A 19463-nucleotide genomic window follows, 5' to 3' on the forward strand; every position below is an offset into this window, starting at 1 on the left:
TTATTTTACTTTTATACAGGGGGTTGTAAATAAGTGAAAAATATTAAAGTTATGTTTTTTTAAATGGAACACTCAATATATTAGTACCGTTTTAGATTCCTTGAGAAAAATAAATGTAAGTTTGACTAAGGTTTACCTACCCTAAACCTTAAAGATTTTGAAATAATTGAGATTTTGTAAAAATGTAGTGCAAATTTAAAAACTTTGCTTTAAAGGAAGTTTAAACTGGAATAAGCCGAAATTCACATCAAACCTCAGACATGAGGCATATTTCATGCCATAGTCATGAAAATTTAAATATCTTATACAGTGTGTCCAAAAAATAAATTGAAAAATGTACTTACTTTGAAGGGTATGTAGTGTAGTTTAAAAAGGTAAATAAAAAATAGTTTGATGATGAATTATGCGGGTTGAAACGTTAATAAATGTAAACATATTATACATGGGTCTGTCAGGAATAATAAGCGCTTTCGAAATATGAAATCAAAATTCCAGGTCCGTATTTAAAATAATGAAGTTGATACCGATTACTTAGTTACTAAAAGTTGTACAATGACGTTCAATATGTCGTTTTGTAGAGAGTAAAAAGTTGTGAAACTTTGTAATTTAAATTTCTTTTCTGTCACAAATAGTATACGAAATGCAAGGGATTGAAGTTTTGGACCATTTTCATACTTTTTCAAATATCTAGGAAACTACTGAAAATGTGGCAACCTTGCAGCGGTTCACTTAATCAGATCCATAAGGAGCCAATTTAGTCTAATTTAATCGAAGTTGTAACTCTCACCGTTTCGGAGATAGCAATGGTAGTAACACCAAAAAAAAACACCCTATATATATCAAAAAAACTTTTTGAATGTCCTGGTAGAAGCCTATTATTTACCAGCAGAATATACTGGATCGACTCATTAGCGTCCTTATCTATTCGTAGCATTAGAAGAAATTCGGCAATACCGCATTTTGACATTGACGTTGTTATTCTGGAAATTACTTCGATCGAGAAACTTCATTCTTAATTTTTTCAACGTTCTGCCGGATTCTCTTCTAATCAAAGATAAGAACCGGCAAGCCTTTCTGTTCTTCATAGAAATTCGTTATTAATTTCGATATTAATTGAGCGTTAGTATAATCAAACAGCCAAGGTAAGCATGAACAATTTAATAGAGATTTTAGTAATTGGAATGGGAAAAATCCTCAAAACTAAGGATCGCTATCAATTCTTGTGCCATGTGCTTTCGTAACATTTCCTTCCAGAAAATGCCGTGATCCCTTTGAGATAATTCCACTGTATTTAATGAATTAACTATTTGATTACAAAACGTGCCCTCTTTCATTATTGAAGAATTAATTAAATTTCAAAGATTTTTAAAAATTAGGTAACCTCAAATTCAAGAGACTCAAGTGCCCTTTTTTTTCAAGTTTGCTGTCGTTTTGACGTTTCATGCCTTAAGATGCACTTCCCCAAGTTTTTCCTTTAATTATCTAACAAAATTTTAAAATGAGTTAAAAGGTAAATTTTCAGATGTATCGACTACCATCTACTATCCGCTGTGTAGCCCTACGCAAGGTTCATCAAATAAACCAGATTCAACGATGGTATGCCAAAGATGTGAGGTTTGGGCCTGAGGTTCGAGCTCTTATGCTTCAAGGGGTGGACATACTTGCTGATGCAGTGGCAGTTACCATGGGTCCAAAGGTAAAAGTCATAAAATATTTTGTAATTATTAAGAATAATATGGAGATCTGACAATGTGATTTCAATTGTAATTTTATATCATATTATTTTAATATACAGGGTGGTCCAATTGCTTTGGACCACTATTACTAGCTTCTAAACCATGGACATTACAAGTTCAGTTAAATTAGACAAAAGTTGTCAAATTTGATGACAAGTTAAGATCTCGAGGCACTGTTGCCAAAATTTGATCGGTTTCTGAAATATTGGGAAAAAATAAAATTTTGTCAAAAACGTTTTTTGTATATAAACCAAAAACTAAGGGTTTTAGAAAAAAGTTTTTCTCATAACATTTAATTGCTTTTTAAGGTTCTACAAACTAATGATAAATTTAAAAAAATAGTACTTCTACTTTCTGAGATATCGACACTAACTTCGATTTTTTAAATGCGGACCTGGATTTTTCTTTTATTATTTTAAATGCATATTTTATCCTAATTTCACTGATGTATTACATGTTTACATTTGCCGACATATCGTTAGAAAAATTCATCACCAGAGTTTGTTCCCTAAAAAATATGAGTCAAACCCTGGATTTGAGTTGTAAATTACATGTAGGCACACTTGCTACAAATAATTACAAATGCTAAAAATGTTCCCCATTACTTTGAAGACATTTTCGAGCGTTTTTTATAACTCTTTTTTGTAAACTATTTAACATAATAGGTGTCAGTTTTTCACAGGCGGCTCGAACTTTAAAAATAAGGTCGTCCAAATCTACGGGGGGTGTTTGATAGATCTGATCTTTAATAAAACCCCACATCAAAAAATCCATGGGCGTGATATCTGGTGATCGAGGTGGCCAGCTTATAGGACCATTGTTTCCAATCCAAGCGTTGAATTTCCAGGTATTTAGATATCTAGTGCAGCGACGATGACGATGTGCTAGAGCACCGTCTTGTTGAAAATATTTAAAATTATTTTTAAAATTCGAGCCGCCTGTAAAAAACTGACGCCTATTATGTTAAATAATTTACAAAAAAGAGTTATAAAAAACTTGAAAATGTCTTCAAAATAATGGGGAATATTTTTAACATTTGTAATTATTTGTAGCAAGTGTGCCTACATGTAATTTACAACTCAAATCCAGGGTCTGACTCGTATTTTTTAGGGAATAAACTCTGGTGATGAATTTTTCTAACGAAACGTCGGCAAATGTAAACATGTAATACATCAGTGAAATTAGGATAAAATTTGCATTTAAATAATAAAAGAAAAATGCAGGTCCGCATTTAAAAAATCGAAGTTAGTGTCGATATCTTAGAAACTAGAAGTGCTATTTTTAAAAATTTATCATTAGTTTGTAGAACCTTAAAAAACAATAAAATGTTATGAAAAAAACTTTTTTCTAAAACCCTTAGTTTTCGGTTTATTTACAAAAAACGTTTTTGACAAAATTTTATTTTTTCCCAATATTCCCGAAACCGAACAAATTTTGGCAACAGTGCCTCGAGATCTTAACTTGTCATCAAATTTGACAACTTTTGTCTAATTTAACCGAACTTGTAATGTCCATGGTTTAGAAGATAGCAATAGTGACCCATAGCAATTGGACCACCCTGTATATGTATATTAGTATATGTTAATCAAATTTAAGGGTCCAAATTTTGGTATAAAAAATTTAGTTTGAAATTCAATAGGGAAATTACATAATCTTTTCTTTAAATAACAGCTTATAAAATCAAAAGTTTTGCAGCCCTTGCAGAAGCAGGCTTATAATTGCAAGTAGAATTTGGAAAACTGGGTTATTTGCATGTATAAAACAACAAAACCAAATTTTTTTTCCCATTTTCTATTAATAATTATCAGATAAAAACCAAAATCTTTTAAATTTTTTTCTCAAAGCTAAAGCAATTGTTTCAGCAAATATTGGAATTTTCTGTGATTACAACTAGAATGTTTACAGGGTCGAAATGTTATCATAGAACAATCTTGGGGATCACCAAAAATTACAAAAGATGGAGTAACGGTAGCAAAAGGGGTTGAATTAAAAGACAAATTCCAAAATATTGGCGCCAGGTTGGTGCAAGATGTTGCTAATAACACAAATGAAGAGGCTGGAGATGGTACTACCACTGCAACTGTATTAGCCCGATCAATTGCCAAAGAAGGTTTCGACAATTTGGGTAGAGGGGCAAATCCTGTTGAGATCCGTAAAGGGATAATTGTTGCTGTGGAGAAGATTACTGAAACTTTAAAAACCCTTTCTAAGCCTGTTACCACTCCTGAGGAAATTTGCCAAGTTGCCACTATTTCTGCAAATGGAGATACGTCTGTGGGTAATCTTATCGCTGACGCCATGAAGAAAGTGGGTAAAGAGGGAGTTATTACTGTCAAGGATGGGAAAACATTAAAGGACGAACTGGAAGTTATTGAAGGCATGAAGTTTGACAGAGGCTACATTTCACCATACTTTGTAAATACCACCAAGGGGGCCAAAGTTGAGTATCAGGATGCATTGGTGCTGTTCAGTGAGAAAAAAATTTCATCAGTTCAGAGTATTGTTCCTGCATTAGAATTAGCAAACGCTCAAAGAAAACCCCTAATTATTATTGCTGAAGACATAGATGGGGAAGCATTAACAACCTTAGTGGTAAACCGACTTCGCATTGGATTGCAAGTAGCTGCAGTGAAAGCTCCAGGTTTTGGTGACAATCGCAAAAGCACACTGCAGGATATGGCAATTGCCAGCGGGGGAATTGTATTTGGGGATGATGCAGACGTTATTAAACTAGAAGACGTGAAATTGTCTGATTTAGGTCAGGTGGGGGAGATTGTGATCACCAAAGATGATACATTAATTTTGAAAGGTATATCAAAGAGCTATCTCTTTTAATTTTGTTATGATTTAATTGATTTTATAGGTAAAGGTAAGAAAGAAGACATTGACCGCAGAGCGGACCAAATTAGAGACCAAATAGACACTACCACGTCTGAGTATGAAAAAGAAAAATTGCAGGAAAGGTTGGCGCGTCTCGCTTCTGGAGTCGCAGTTTTGAAAGTAGGAGGTAGTAGTGAAGTGGAGGTAAGTAATTTTGTTTGAAAGGTGTCGATATTATAATACAATTTAGGGGTTCAAATGATTTCAGTATACTCTCAACGTAAATACTATTTATTAACTCTATAAATAAATCCAATTACAATTTGCTAACTGATAAGTCACTATTTCACTATTATACACATTATCTACGTACATATATCGCATATTTTAGTCGCTTCGTTCTTATAACTACTAGTATTAAATTAGTCATTATTACAAATCCTATAACTGGAATATTCCATAACTTCCATAGAAACGCACTAACATACAGTATATCTCACGACACTGGCGATATGAAAGAGTATATGCTTTTGCACATTTTCGTTTATAGTATACAAAAAACGAAGTAAACATAATGGAGATCAGCTGTTGTACTGCATGAGCTGTGCAATGTTACTGGCTAACTTTGTTAAACAAACATTTAATATATGATTTTAAACTGTCAGGTTGCTTGATGATTATTTAAAGTTTGCTATTAAAATTATTTCAAATAATTTTTCTTCTCAAAATTAAATAAGAAAATCATATGTATTAAATTTTTTGAAAATAAAACTAGCCGGTAACATTGCAGAGCCCATGTTTACTTCGTTTTTTGTATACTATAAATGGAGATGCGCGGAAGCATACACTCCTTCATATTGTTAGTGTCATGAAATATACTGTACACAAATATACCAGAATATTGGACACATAAAAAGAAGGCTCGAGACTCTTCTGTTTTTTTACTTGCAACGTCCGTCCGTTATTCCTATCAATATGCCACATATTTTTGATACTGTGATAATAACATGTACAATTTTTGTTACTAGGTGAATGAAAAGAAAGACCGTGTAACTGACGCTTTGAACGCTACTCGAGCTGCAGTAGAAGAAGGAATTGTCCCTGGGGGTGGAACTGCTCTCTTGAGATGTGGCACAAGTTTAGACTCAATTAAGCCACAAAATAAGGACCAGGAAATTGGTACATCTAATGATAATCCTCTTCGCTAAAAATTGTAAATAAACATTTTTTGTTTAGGAATTGAAATCGTGAAAAGGGCATTGAAAATCCCATGCATGACCATCGCGAAAAACGCTGGAGTTGATGGAGCTGCAGTCGTAGCGAAAGTGGAGCAGGCCACTGGAGATTTTGGTTACGATGCCCTGAACAACGAATATGTAAAGATGTATGAGAGAGGCATTATTGACCCTACAAAAGTAAGTGCAAAATGAAAAAAGTCCTTTTAACAAATATTGCAACTCCTAAGTAAAAGATTGCAGTGTGTAAAGAAAGGTAGAGTAACTGCCATGATGCAATAGGTGATTCCATTAACGATTGGCTCATCTAAAGAAACTTGGCAAACATTTTTAACCTCAAAATAAAACACGTTTTCTGTAGGTCCACAAACGGAGCCTAGAGTGTGGTTTAAATTGTATTTATGCAGAATTATATAAATACAAAATTTGTTGTCAATTTAAGCTACAATTAAGCTCGGTTTGTGAACCTATAGAAATTCTTTCATTTCCAAACTCTAAAGGTTACTTATGGTTTGGTGTATTTCACAGGTTGTGCGAACAGCACTTATTGATGCCTCCGGTGTAGCCTCCCTATTAACAACCGCCGAGGCAGTAATTACAGAAATTCCAAAAGAAGAACCAGCAATGCCGGCTGGAGGAATGGGTGGCATGGGCGGTATGGGTGGAATGGGCGGTATGATGTAAAAGCGTCAAACGACTTTAACACCTAATTATCGTCCTTTCAAAGAAAAAAACTCTCGTGTGAGTGTGGTCTGCCGAAAGAATTGTTTTAAATGTTTCGGCAGAAAATTATGTAGTGCAAATGCCCGAACGTTCTTATTTGGCAACTATGTAGTGTGAAAGAGTGCGGTTTTGTTTCAAATAGGAAATTCCTTTTTCGAAAAGGAGGCGATGAGACTGCAGTAACATTAGATTGGTTTGACCAGATGGAGTTTGGTAAATCGGTTATGTACTTGTCGATCTGAACTGCATTTAACTATTTTGTGTTGTAAATGTCGGTTTTCCATTTTTTACATTTTCCCCGATGTGCAAATTGTTATGGATATATTGTTATAATTTTTTTAAAACAAGTATTTCATTTTTACCCTTCAGCTATCTGTATGAAGCTGAGTCCCTGATTCTATCAAGGTAGGAGGAAATTATCAAATTTCTTCACAAATAAACAGAAGAAAATTTACTCTCAGAATGCTCATAATGGTTCCAATGTAATACCACGTAGCTAAAATGGAAGTAAGCTTGCTGTTTCGTTAAATATCATATGAATAGCGTTTCGTGTTCGTTATTATGTCCTAACAAGTGAGAAAATGTATATATTCCTGCACACGATTGCAATTCGTGCAAGCCGTCGATTACGAGAAGAAAAATATTTTCTACATGAACTGATAATTATGGATAAAAATAATCAAAATAAGTTTTCCTAGATTATGAGCAAAAGTGACATTATGTAAAAACGTATATATATATATATTTTTTTTTTCATCAGCCGCTACAAACTAGCTAAAAAGATATCTTGCAAACTCACATACCAGAACATCTTTAACTATGAATTTCCTTAAGCTATGCCGAAAATTAACTTTATCTTATATTGATTAAAAATATTCCACTTTGCAAATTCAGTTGGTCCGTTTTATTTGACCATTGCAGAAAAGTTTAGATGCGACCACAAACTACCAACATATCTGTTAGATGAGGGTGCACCAATACCTACAATGTATAAAGATAGGCAGCAGTAGTTATACCCTAAGAGTATCTAAAAGGCAAAAACATCACAGGTCATTACTTCTATAACGAGCATTCTTGCAAGCTACGAGGCAGGTACAGAAAGACCAGGATAGTTGTTCTCTTAAACGTAATATGTCTACGGGTGGATTATCTGCCTAGTCGTTTTGACGGGAACTGCATGAAAGGCTTCAATGCCTCTAGTTTCAGTTAAGAAGATTCAGACTGCTTTATATTTTTTATCAAGGAAATTGCTGTATAGGATTAAACCAAAGTTACAATTCAAGCAAAAGTTAAACAACAATCAACATTTTCAAACAATTTATTCTGTTCTTGTACTTCTACCCACAGTCTTCGGCATTTTCTTATTTGTCGAATCCTCTAACTCCTTGGGTTTATAGTAATGCGGTGCCACTTCCAGTAGCCACTTGCTCTCTATTTCTATGACTTGTCGCATAAATTCTTTTGTCGTAAATACTAATTCGTGGTAGAGTAACCAGCGTGGCAATTCTTCGAAGAGTGAACTATTTGGATGAATTGTAACAGTCTAGAAATTATACAAAAAATGCTGAAAATGTGAAAAATACCCTAAACATGAACTTACTTGATTGTGTTTAACAGTCTTATAATTTCCCCCTTTCGATAGCCTTGCGATATGATAAAAATATCCCGCAGTAATGGCTTTGCGAATGTCAATCGTTTCTGAAATATTTGAAACCATTTCTATCTCCACTCTCTGCATGAGCCCCACAAGTTGCTCCCGTACATCTCTGGCTCGTTTCATGGATCTAAAAGCTATTAGTTAATAAAAAAATACTAGGGATGTTTTTTCACTGTCACCTATGTTGAATGAAATTCTCGTAACACCACTGCAAAGAATAATCAGTATCCTTCCATTGATTATATACATTCAATAAACTTAAATGATCCCCTGCAGGGTGGTTGAAATTCTTTCGTGCAGTGTCTGCGTGGATAATTTTATCTTTTGATCTATAGAAAATGGCTCCGTTTACTGATAACATGGCGGATATCGTGACTATCTCTTCAGAACATTTATATCTAAAAAGCAAATAAATTAAAACCAATATTAACCAACACCAACTGTTTTGTACATATGTACTTTTCTGAAGCCAACAAGGTTTTCGCCATCATGGGATCGACAGGAAATTCGGCCATTCGCCTTCCCATTTTAGTCAATTCCCCATGGTGATTTAGAGCTCCTAAAGCGTATAACTGCTCCAGAGCTAATACCAATGTTTCATGTGGAGGTGGATCCAGGAAATCAAAGTGCACCAAATCGTTTATTCCTGGAAACATACATAAATTAGTCAAGGAATTAAATTTTTAGTTAACACATGCCTAAAGCTTTCATCATAAGCACAGCATTTCCGAGATTTATCCGTTGAATTTCAGGAATGGTATTGTCTTCCAACTCGTGTTTATAAGACCAGGCAGTATAAAGCCTAAAACATTTGCCTGCAGCCACTCTACCGGCTCTGCCAGCTCTCTGATTGGCTGACGCCTTGGAAATTGGGACTACCATTAAATTTTCCATTCCTGCTCAAATCAGAATTATTATTTATCAATTTTGGCATTAGATTAACTTGGCTTACCAGTTTTTGAATTGAAATGATTTTGTTTGGCAAATCCCGGGTCGATGACATAAATAATATTATCAATAGTAAGAGATGTTTCCGCGATATTAGTAGCCAAGACCACTTTTCTTGCCCCCGGAGGGGTTTGTTCGAATATCTTCGCCTGCATGTCGCTGGGTAAATTCGCGTAAACCGGCAATATTATTAGTTCTTTGACTTTTGAACCTAAACGTCTCATTCGGTCTTGTAGCAACTCTTGACAAGTCTCAATTTCCTCTTGGCCAGTTAGGAAAACGAGAATATCACCTAAAGGCTGCGTTACATGGATTTGTAGCACGGAAATCACACATGCGTCCACGTAGTCTGCTTCAGGAGCTTTAGTGTAGTAAATATCCACTGGAAACCGTCTTCCTTAAATTATATTACATAAATGCAAAAGATATTTATAAATATAATTGGAAATTATCGAACCTGGAATTCTAAATATGGGAGCTTCATCAAAAAATTCGGAGAACTTTTGAGCGTCTAAAGTCGCGCTTGAGATTAATAGTTTCAAATCCGGCCGAAACCTTGAGATATCTTTTACTAGGCCAAACAGAATGTCGGTATGCAACGTACGCTCATGAGCTTCATCAATAATCATTACACTGTAAGCGCACAGAGTAAGAAAGTTTTGGAATACAAATAGATTCTTACCTGTAAGACTGCAAATCTGGTTCAGTTAGGAACTCCCTGTGTAAAGTACCATCAGTCATGTATTTTATAATGGTTCTCTCTGAGGTACAATCTTCAAACCGTATAGCATAACCAACTTCATTTCCCAGTTTAACCCCCATTTCTTGAGCCACGCGGGCTGCTACTGACATAGCAGCAACTCTTCGAGGTTGAGTGCAACCAATCTTTTTGCCTGTTTTTAAAAACTTCAATGTGAAATAGGAAGGGCACTAAACATGAAGTTCTTTTTAAAGTAAACTTTTGGTTGTGGGAGACTTCTGGATATTATATCTATTTGTCTATGCTTTAAAACTGAAATTTTGTTAGCCAATTTCTTTTGATTGCTGAGAAACATCATCAGCAACACCAAACAGTTGACTTTAAAAATGAATCAAAGATTTCTTTACTTTGAAATGAGTTTAGGTTTTTCTTAATACTACTTACCATTTTCAGTAAAGCCTGCTTCATGCAAATATTGAGGAATTTGTGTAGTTTTCCCAGAACCAGTTTCTCCTTCAATAATTAATACTTGATGCTCCCTAATGGCCTGAACAAGATCATCTTTAAAAGGGAATATGGGTAAACTCTTCTTGGTCTCCTCAATTGTTAATTTCTTTTTTTCATATTCTGTCAGTTCTGGATCTTTTTTTACTTTATTTTTTGATCCTGGCATTTGCAAAGCTTGAATGAAATCAATTTGATCTTCCAACAATAATTCATATTCATCCTTCTTTACTGCATCTTTGGCCCCAAATTTAAATACAGCTGATGCCATCTGATCTTTTTCCCATTTCACCTGCTCTGCCTGGGGCACCTTCTCCAGTTCATCAATTTCCACATAATCTGAGACTGAGTCCTTGCCCAAATCCCTTGGCATGTGATACCTCTGCACCCTTTCCAATTCCCTGGCTTTTTCATGTTCTTGGGCTAGTTTTAGCAGCTGTTTCTTGTGCTCCCTTTCTTTTTTTTCACGTTCTGTAAGTCTACACATGTTTTATGGATATAGAATGATGAATTAAAATTTGAAAACACTTACACCTCCTCTTCAAACAGATATTCATCGTCAATAATATCTGCTTCCAACTCTTGAAGTTTATCCTCTTTACGCTTCTCCAAATACTTCCGTCTGGACTCGACTCGGAGTTTTGGGATGATTTTGTCTCTTTCAGCATGCTCAAGTTGAAGTCGTTTGGCAGCCTCCTCGTAAGCCTTTCTTTCTGAAGCATGAACAATGTTTCTAGTCTTGGCTTCATCTTTTTTCTTTAGCCGTTCAGCAAACTCGTCTCGTTCTTGTAAATCCTTTCTTCGAGCTTCTTCTTCACTGTCTACGCTGCTCGAGTCTGAATCAGATTCATATCGTTTTCGAGGCTTCTTTGCCTTACTCATGATGGCACGAATAAAAGTTAAATGTTAAATTATAAAGAAATTAAATCACAATTAGATTGAAAGAACCAAGCGCAATTATAGGATATTTAATTTTTTTTATGAATTATTTGTATTTAATTATCGATGATAAATTTTACTCTTCGATAACCTCAAATATAATGGGAGGTATGCTGTAATTGTCATTAACAAGATTATCATGAAATGAAGGTTATATAAAAGGCAACCTCGCTTTTTTTTAACCACTAACACTACTTGTTTTTCACAGGTTTTTTCATAAAGTCCTTAAAGCAATTTACATGTAAATATAAAGTTTATTCTTTAATGATTTAACAGTTATTTATATACCAAGTAAATTAAACCATCGTATTGTTTATTGGCAAGAAGAATTTACAATTAGGTCCACGATCGTTAGCGAGTGAAGACGCAATTTTAATTCACTTGCTAACGCTAGATCTGTAGTTAAATGTTTCTTCTTGAGAATAGACAATGGTTTATTTCATTTGTTGTATAAAACACTATTCTTTTTTAAATTATTTCAGCAGTTGATATAAAATAGTTTCATTCAAATATCAACTATAAATAGGGGCGATTCAAAAAAATAATACGACGTTGCCACTTCATAGCTAAGAACTTGTTAAATTAATAGTTGTTACGAGGAATACGATATCTATCTCACTCAATTAAACTAAAGATGAAGTAAGACAACAATGCGAGGTGAATAGATTGCCAATGCTTTAAATTTAAAACGATTCTGTGATTGAAGTTTATTCGAAACTCTTATTTGTTATGTTTGGTTATGTCTAAACTGACTTGAACATTTCTATGGCGGTTGGATTTTTAAAGTTTTTAAATTAATATAATAACCATAGTTTAGTTAATAAATAGTCAACAAGCTGGCCTGACGTCCACAATCTTTACTTAAAATATGGAGCTTACCTCTGACTCTATGGATTTCGATCAACTAGAGACGTATGCACAAAACTTTTCTGAAAATGAAATTCCAGATCTAGAAAAACTAATAAACTCTGAAGGCAATGAGAAAATGGTAACATTACCCAATTAGACTTATATGTAATACCATTATTGAAATACTCATTTCTTTAGCTGGAAAACTTGGTAGAACGTATACTACCAATGTCTAATTTTCCCCGGTTCTGGGACTTAATACTTAAAGCTTTCCAAAACTCTCCCAATGCACATGAAAAAAGATTTAAACTCATATTAGTGGTATTAAGAGAGTTGGACTGTAGAGAGTGCTTGCCTTCTGATTTACGTTCCACTATAGTACAAAGATTGTGTATGGATTTATTAAAATTGAAAACTGAGCATTTAGTTGATCTTTGCAATATCTGTCTCAATAGCCTTCAGGATATCAACGTTAGATCATCAATAAGGTGAATTTTATTTCAGGATAAATAAATCATTTTTAAGAAAGTGTTGAAATTTCATGAATATTCAAATAAAAAAGAAAAATATGTTCATTCTTTTATTTTATGAGCATTCATGAAATTTTGCAGAAATGTTTTAAATACTTTCCTAACATATCCAGTCATTCATCCAAAATACTTGGTTGCTTAATAAATGAATAATTTAATTTTAGTTGGAAGGAGTTACTTCCCGAGTTGTTGAGAATTTTATCCGAAAAAGACATGGTTATATTTAATGATTTAAATTATACAGGACAGGAGTTTAAATCAACCTTTCTTAGTACATTGTGTATGATTAATTGGTGCCCTGACAAAGTCATTCAACTTACTTCCATGTTTAGGTAACAAATGTTATTTTAAATTTAATGATTGCAAAAAAGGTTTTATTTAAACAAATTTAGTGACATGCCTCTATCAAAAGAAGAACACCAAAATGTTGTGATAAAATTAGTCTCATATATACACACATTAATACCTCAAGAATTGCCTCCATTTGTATACCAACTTCTCAGGCTATGCAGACAACATAATTGTTGGGTGGTTTTTGTAAAATTACAACAATATTTTGGCTCGATGATCTATTCACAGACAAACACAGACAGTCCTGATTTAGATTGTATTGGTAAGTGTTTTCCAGTTTCTATATTAATATTTTGAAATAAGGATTATTATAGAAACTGTGGGACATACCTACAGTATTGAAGCTGAAAGCATTGTATTATACCACATCCAATCCGCTGCAACAAAGGGCCACAGCTGCATCAAAGACTATCTGAACTCATTGAAAAACACAATGAAATCGCCAGAGTTCATTTTGCACCCTTTCCAATTGTTAGTTCTGCTTACAATCTCAACTGTAGCTCAATATGAAGAAACTGCTTTTGATATTTTACGGCATTCCATTGTCAGATGCTATAACGAAGAAAATAAGGCTAATTCCTCTTACTGGTATCGAGATATTATAAAACTAACGATTAAACCTCAAGAAGTTTTTGCCCAAGTATTGAATATTGGGTGCGTTTGAATGTAAATGTCTGGGAGTGTTTGGACTTCTATTCAGTTTTTATATATAGGGACAGAGAGGTTCTTCTGGAGGCTTTTGCAAATTTCGGATTCGCCCTTCTCAACGTTGGATCAGCTTTAGGAAGAGATGTCATAGCCGAGCAACAATGGAATTTGGGAACAATGATTTTACTAAAAATTATAAAGAAAAAGCTAAATGTGGTTCCGGTAATATTAAAAACCTTTTGCAATCACATATTAACAAGGCAAAGCGCTAGGCAATACATAGGTATTCAAGTGACCTATGTAGTTTTAACTTGAAAATTAAATTTCCATTTCCAGAGTGTTTGTATTTTCTGAGCAAAACTGTTGCTCCTTTGATGCATAAGAACCAAAGTTGCATTCTTGAGCTGATTGAAAGTTTTATTCAAATTCCAAGCCACATCGCAACCCAGTTAATCGACGCTTTGATGCCCCTCACCACAGTATCTCACACAATTCGAGATCAGTTTATTCTTATCCTTAGAAAATCCCTTTATTCTCGGTGAGTTAATTAACAAATGCGTGTAAATATGACTTTATCCAGCAGTACTTTAGACCTATAGAGACACGGCGAGTAGCCGTATATGGGTATGTCAAATTAATAGCCACTTTAGATATAACCAACGGCGGAGCCATGAGCCAAAATAGCATGGGATCTTTTTCTTCTGGCTATTCTATATACACCCAAATATCTCTCAATAGATCCTCACAGGCGGCCATTCAAAGCACCTTCAGTAATGAGGCCATTTGTTGGGAAGTTTTGGGAATTTTAAAGCGGTGTTTTATGCAGCAAGCTGAAGTGCGAATGCAGCTGTACGATGGTACTTAAAATCAGATTTTTTTTAGATTTTTGGTAATAAAATTTTCCAATAGATTTATGCAATGCTGTACTACGAGAAAATTCACAATTAGCAATTCCCATTTTGGATGTTTTCTGGTTCCATTTAATGGAATATTACGTGTTAGATGAAGAAGTCATCCCTCCATTAAATGTCTTTAACATTTCAGTTTTAAAGGATTCTGTATATCAAGTACTTAAGTGCCAAAACATCCATAAATATAACATTTTAATGGGTATTTTTTTTAGGAACCTTTGGGGAAGTTTATACTCAGCATTTCACAGATTGTCGCTAAAGCTAATACTTCTGAAGACGATAGAGAGTCTCCCACCGTAAAAAAATACACGAATCTTCTCAATTCTTTATGTAAAAGGATGTCCAATTGCGAATTAATGCACTTTGAATTAGTAAGATTTAATATTACATAAATTGACAATTTCATGATTTTTTTTTATTAGGATGATGGAAGCGACTTGACCGACTCGCTTCCAGAAAGCCAGCTGAAACTACATATTTTAAGAGAAATGATTAGTGTATTTGAAGCTTTAATGGGCTATAAAATCGCCATGTTATCACCTGGGTGTGAGAACCAGTGCGGAATTATTAACAGTTTGTTTCAGGGTTATTTGAAGTTTCTTCAGTTCGGAAAGGTATTATTGTTTTTAGACTGTGAGTTCGTGGAGCAAAATAGTTTTAATTTATTTATAGAATCTATCAAAGCCGAAGAAGACTAAGAAGGCTGACAAAAATACCCCAAGAGGTGATAAAACCACTCAAAAGTCACAAACGCAGTATGACTCCTCTAGAAGAATCGGAGACGGAGCAAAAAATGCTTCAAAGACTTTCAAATGTCCAGACACTCTTTTGGACCTTTCGGTTGTTGAGAAAGGTTTGCGGACTTTGTTAGAGTAGGTGTTAATAATAATAATTGTTATTGTCGTGATTATTAAAAGACAAAAAAAGTTTAATGCTTGTAAAAAATAAATCAAAATTTTTCATAGGTCAACAATTTCTTGGGCCTCTTCACAAGACGCCAATACCATTCGAAGTAAAACGGAGTTGCACCGACACTTTATGCAGGCAGCTTTGTTTCTGATTGGAAGATGCAAAAATTTTAAACCTGTCGACTCCGTTCGTCAAAAAAAAGAATTTGACTATATTTCTTCGATTGCCAAAATTCTTTATAACAGAGTAATCAAACGGTAAGTTTAGTTCAAAATTTGGGTTTTCAAATAACTAATTTAAAACTTCAAATTGGATTTTTAAGAAGTACTCATTATTTATTTCATTTAGATTGAGTGATTATATTGATTTCGATTGCACAGCGGCCATGTCTTGCCTGGAATGTTTTCATGCAATTCTTCAGTTAATAAACACTCACTACCGCAATAACTCTTCTATATTTTTCAGTAGAATTGGTGAGTGTTTTTGTGATTTTCTTCCTCCTAATAAATCACACATTATTGACCAGGAAAAGAAGACAGTCAGTCTAATCTCCATATAATTGAGACGTTTGAAAAGTTGTTTGATACAGATGAGTATGAACTCTCTAACGATGTGGAAATAAAGAAATTCCATCCTACAATCATAAGCAACCTGATTTCTTTGAGCAATTTCACGTCATGTAGCGGCAATGCTGTTCAAGTAGGTCTGATACCAATTACAGATAAATACTCAAACCATCTTTGAACTTAGATGTATGAGTGGCTGAAACAGTTAGCCTACAATAATACAGTTCCAGTTAAAGTGGCTGGTAATTTTATGAGTCTCTTTTTTGATCTTCACCTGCGGGATAAATCCGGTCTTACAATATTTACACACGTGTCTTGCAGTTTCTTGAATATATTCGGACCGATCAGAGACGACGTAAGCATGCTGAAAACTTTCCGATTTAAATTAGGCAATAACCTTTTCAGGAAACAATAACTGAAGAAACTGATGAGTCTTTAAAGATCATTAATGCGGGCACGGCCAATGCAATAATTCTCTCTATTTGTGCGTCCATTAAGAACGTTTTGGAAGACGTGGAGAGCGTTATTGCGAAAATAAAGTCCGACTACCATGTTTTTCTTTATTCTGGTGGAAATGCCGTATTAGACATAAGTATAGGTTTAGTTTCTATATTATTATTGGTCTATTTCATGTTTTTTTTTCATATATATAGAGCGAGATGATTTGAAATCCCAAGAAAAGGGAATAACTTGCCAGCTGTGTCTTACCAGCCAAATTCTAACCAATTTGGTAAAATTAGCTATCCCTCGGGGACATCTCTCAGATGCAGTTTTTAAAGATATTTGTCAATTTTATTCCACATTGTCATCTTTTACCAAATATCTGATAAGTAGAACCTCAAAGAGCAACACAGACATGCAAGGAGGGTGGTACGTGCTTTTTTCTTTTAATTGAATTGGGAAGATTTTTTAATTTAATAATACAGGTTTGAAAAACTAACCAAACTAGTGGGTAGGAGACTCGCTCCCGCAATCAACGATTTCATTTATCATCTGGAAATGGGTCAAAAAGAAGACGAGCACACGCAACCTGCTAGAAAAAAATCAGAAAGCGAGGTTCTGAAGACCAAAATCCTTCGAGAAACCAAGCTGATACCCAAAGTGGTATATGAAATGGAGCAGTTCAGTAGATACGTAATGCAGCTTAGCAGGAAAACCAAATACGATTTTTCTAAATATGTGGGACAAGGCACCTCAAGAGATTTCAGGATCAATCTACAAAATGTTCAGGAAGATCTAAGGAAGGGTAAAACCTGAAGGAACTGTAATTAATTAATTACTCCTGTTGGTTCATAATTAATATTTTTAGCTGGCGCCACCCAAAATTACGATAGGGATGCGACACTTCAATCGCAAAACGATTCTAGTAGGGACGGAACAAATGTGGGCAATAATACGGATAGTAGCGAGGAGAATGAGGAAAATCCAGGTGCTTCTCCAGCAAAAAGAAGCAGGCAATAAGTGCCATTTCAAAGAAAGTTTTTTTTGGTATTTTTCATGATATTCCGTTTTTACTCTATTTTTTGTTAGTTTTTCTATTATTTGTGATGTTCTTAATCTCATTTGTTGTTTAATAAAATAATATTTTTGATATTTTAAAAAACTATAACATAGTGAATGTAAGATATCAAGTATAAAAATAAAGCCCCTAAAACATAACAAAATAAAAATACGTGGATTATTGACCTAAACTATTTTGAGTAAACAAATTCCATCCTTCCCGCTCCTTTTTATTCTCCGTTTACCTTTTTATCTTTTTTATATTTATTTTATTATTTTGTTTTTGGAGCGGTCTTTGGATTCTATGACATTTCACGTGCCCAACTACGCCACTAATATTCTCTTTCAACATACTGATCTTTTTGTTAGTATTTTGCAACAAGCATTAACCCTGGTTTTCAATTTATTGATTGATATTTCCTTCACCATAACATCTAGAAATTTTCCATTTTTACATTTTATTAAATTTCATTTAAGAAAATAAAAAAATAAATATATTCTATTTAGAATCCAAACTTTTTGCTTTGATAAACTTTTAATTATCATGAATAAAACAAGAAAAGACATACATTTTAAATATATTCTATACGTTTAAGGAGATTTTTTTCCTTTATTATGTTTAAGAATAACGCTTTACACGCAAATAGAAGTCGTTGGAAATTTTTCCATAGCAAGGTTTGAACTATTTTTTTGTTACCTTAATTGTAAAATTTATTCAAATGAGTATATTTTAGTTTATTATATTTAATATTGTATTAGTTTTAAGTATATCTTACATGTAATTAAAATGATTTATATTAATTTTTTATTGTAAATTATTTCTATTACAATATTAGTTCACATTTTCCAAACTAGGCTCCTGATTAATTAGTAAAAAGTTCTATTGTAAGTAATTATTATAACAGAGTGAATATAAAAAACTTCTTTTTTAAATAAGTTAATTGATGTGTAAAACATCTTTATGGATTGGTAAATTTTTTAGGCTCTAATTACACCTGTGTCACTCTCTTAACACTATGGTCAAAAAAGAGTGAGATACGAATGGTTAGAAAAGAGAAAACTAAACTATAATCAAGAAGGCAGGTCGGTACTTAAATTTTTGAATGGAACTTTTATTTGTCATACAAACAATTACTAACCTCAAACAAAATAATAATATTTACTATTAGTTTCTGATTTGCATAATTAAATAAGAATTATAACAAGTACCATAAATCACGTTTCAATATGAGTATTATGATGTATATGCTTCGCCAAATAAAAAATTCTACATTTTATAGTGCAGCACCGAGTTCCACAGGTGAGTATATTTTCCTTGAGTAAAACATTGATTAGGAAAATTTGGTTCAGTTTAACCCTTCTTATGTGCCTCTGTTGGCTATAAAACTTTACAACCGATTGTCTTGATAATTTAATTGTTCTAGAACTCCTTAATTGCTTTTCTTCTGATGAGAAACTAAGCCCGAGAATGCAAGAGTTTAAAAAGAAACTGAGAGAAAAAACCCCAATTGGGAAACTAGACGAGTTGGAGAAGCATCCTTCTGAGGAGAAAGAACCGTTAGAACCATGGCCAAATAACACTAACCCTCACACTGGAGAAGTTGGAGGGCCTCGAGGACCTGAACCGACAAGATACGGAGATTGGGAGAGGAAGGGAAGAGTCACAGACTTTTAGATAGAATATTTGGCAGCGTTAAAGATTTTAGCAGAACTGGGAGGTTCCCTACAGATTGTTTGTTTAAGTGATTGAGATTGTCTTGGAAGAATGTATATTTTCAAATGTCAATTCAGCTGTGTCGCCTTGTATATTATGTATATTATTTTTGTGAATTTTGATAAAGATGTTGAATAAATGTGACACTTTATTTTTGAAGTTACATACATTGTAGATTATTGTGCGTAAGAGTTCAACATTTAAATTCCTGCGATACCTTTAC

General features: G+C 33.7%; 4 protein-coding genes across 4 annotated transcripts; 3 read left to right on the top strand and 1 right to left on the bottom strand.

The window, feature by feature from the left end:
* Nucleotides 1-1118: 1118 nt before the first annotated feature.
* Nucleotides 1119-6861, top strand: Hsp60A (Heat shock protein 60A). The gene is made up of 7 exons (XM_066404283.1): nt 1119-1142; nt 1523-1696; nt 3642-4545; nt 4600-4760; nt 5585-5735; nt 5793-5971; nt 6320-6861. Exons 2-7 carry the CDS (start codon nt 1523-1525, stop codon nt 6473-6475), a joined length of 1725 nt encoding a protein of 574 aa, XP_066260380.1. The 5' UTR covers nt 1119-1142; the 3' UTR covers nt 6476-6861.
* Nucleotides 6862-7816: 955 nt separating this feature from the next.
* Nucleotides 7817-11303, bottom strand: l(2)37Cb (lethal (2) 37Cb). The gene is made up of 10 exons (XM_066404410.1): nt 10856-11303; nt 10264-10802; nt 9802-10012; nt 9577-9752; nt 9124-9516; nt 8870-9067; nt 8631-8817; nt 8351-8569; nt 8115-8298; nt 7817-8057 (listed from the first exon to the last, which is right to left on the bottom strand). The coding sequence occupies exons 1-10, from the start codon at nt 11203-11205 to the stop codon at nt 7833-7835; spliced, it is 2682 nt and encodes an 893-aa protein (XP_066260507.1). The 5' UTR covers nt 11206-11303; the 3' UTR covers nt 7817-7832.
* Nucleotides 11304-12072: 769 nt separating this feature from the next.
* FANCI (Fanconi anemia complementation group I) lies at nt 12073-17506 on the top strand. Its single transcript, XM_066404415.1, has 20 exons — nt 12073-12250; nt 12310-12599; nt 12806-12973; nt 13034-13254; nt 13307-13646; nt 13706-13923; nt 13977-14178; nt 14232-14497; nt 14550-14707; nt 14764-14922; nt 14974-15165; nt 15224-15423; nt 15517-15717; nt 15809-15933; nt 15987-16159; nt 16211-16381; nt 16432-16618; nt 16680-16896; nt 16953-17272; nt 17336-17506. Exons 1-20 carry the CDS (start codon nt 12131-12133, stop codon nt 17485-17487), a joined length of 4080 nt encoding a protein of 1359 aa, XP_066260512.1. The 5' UTR covers nt 12073-12130; the 3' UTR covers nt 17488-17506.
* A 1136-nt stretch (nt 17507-18642) lies between these two features.
* On the top strand, nt 18643-19403 carry Sirup (Starvation-upregulated protein). Its single transcript, XM_066404402.1, has 2 exons — nt 18643-18826; nt 18951-19403. Exons 1-2 carry the CDS (start codon nt 18754-18756, stop codon nt 19199-19201), a joined length of 324 nt encoding a protein of 107 aa, XP_066260499.1. The 5' UTR covers nt 18643-18753; the 3' UTR covers nt 19202-19403.
* The last annotated feature ends 60 nt before the right edge of the window (nt 19404-19463 follow it).

Source organism: Euwallacea similis, chromosome 34, assembly GCF_039881205.1.
Source record: "Euwallacea similis isolate ESF13 chromosome 34, ESF131.1, whole genome shotgun sequence".
Taxonomy (NCBI): domain Eukaryota; kingdom Metazoa; phylum Arthropoda; class Insecta; order Coleoptera; family Curculionidae; genus Euwallacea; species Euwallacea similis.

Bases quoted from the DNA above. Each gene is read 5' to 3' on its own strand.
- FANCI (XM_066404415.1), top strand. From the start codon at position 12,131: ATGGAGCTTACCTCTGACTCTATGGATTTCGATCAACTAGAGACGTAT. The intron at 13,647-13,705 runs GTGCGTTTGAAT...TTTTATATATAG, and splicing joins GCCCAAGTATTGAATATTGG to GGACAGAGAGGTTCTTCTGG. The intron at 15,718-15,808 runs GTAAGTTTAGTT...TATTTCATTTAG, and splicing joins TATAACAGAGTAATCAAACG to ATTGAGTGATTATATTGATT.
- Hsp60A (XM_066404283.1), top strand. From the start codon at position 1,523: ATGTATCGACTACCATCTACTATCCGCTGTGTAGCCCTACGCAAGGTT. The intron at 5,736-5,792 runs GTACATCTAATG...TTTTTTGTTTAG, and splicing joins AAATAAGGACCAGGAAATTG to GAATTGAAATCGTGAAAAGG. The intron at 5,972-6,319 runs GTAAGTGCAAAA...TGTATTTCACAG, and splicing joins GCATTATTGACCCTACAAAA to GTTGTGCGAACAGCACTTAT.
- Sirup (XM_066404402.1), top strand. From the start codon at position 18,754: ATGAGTATTATGATGTATATGCTTCGCCAAATAAAAAATTCTACATTT. The intron at 18,827-18,950 runs GTGAGTATATTT...TAATTGTTCTAG, and splicing joins TGCAGCACCGAGTTCCACAG to AACTCCTTAATTGCTTTTCT.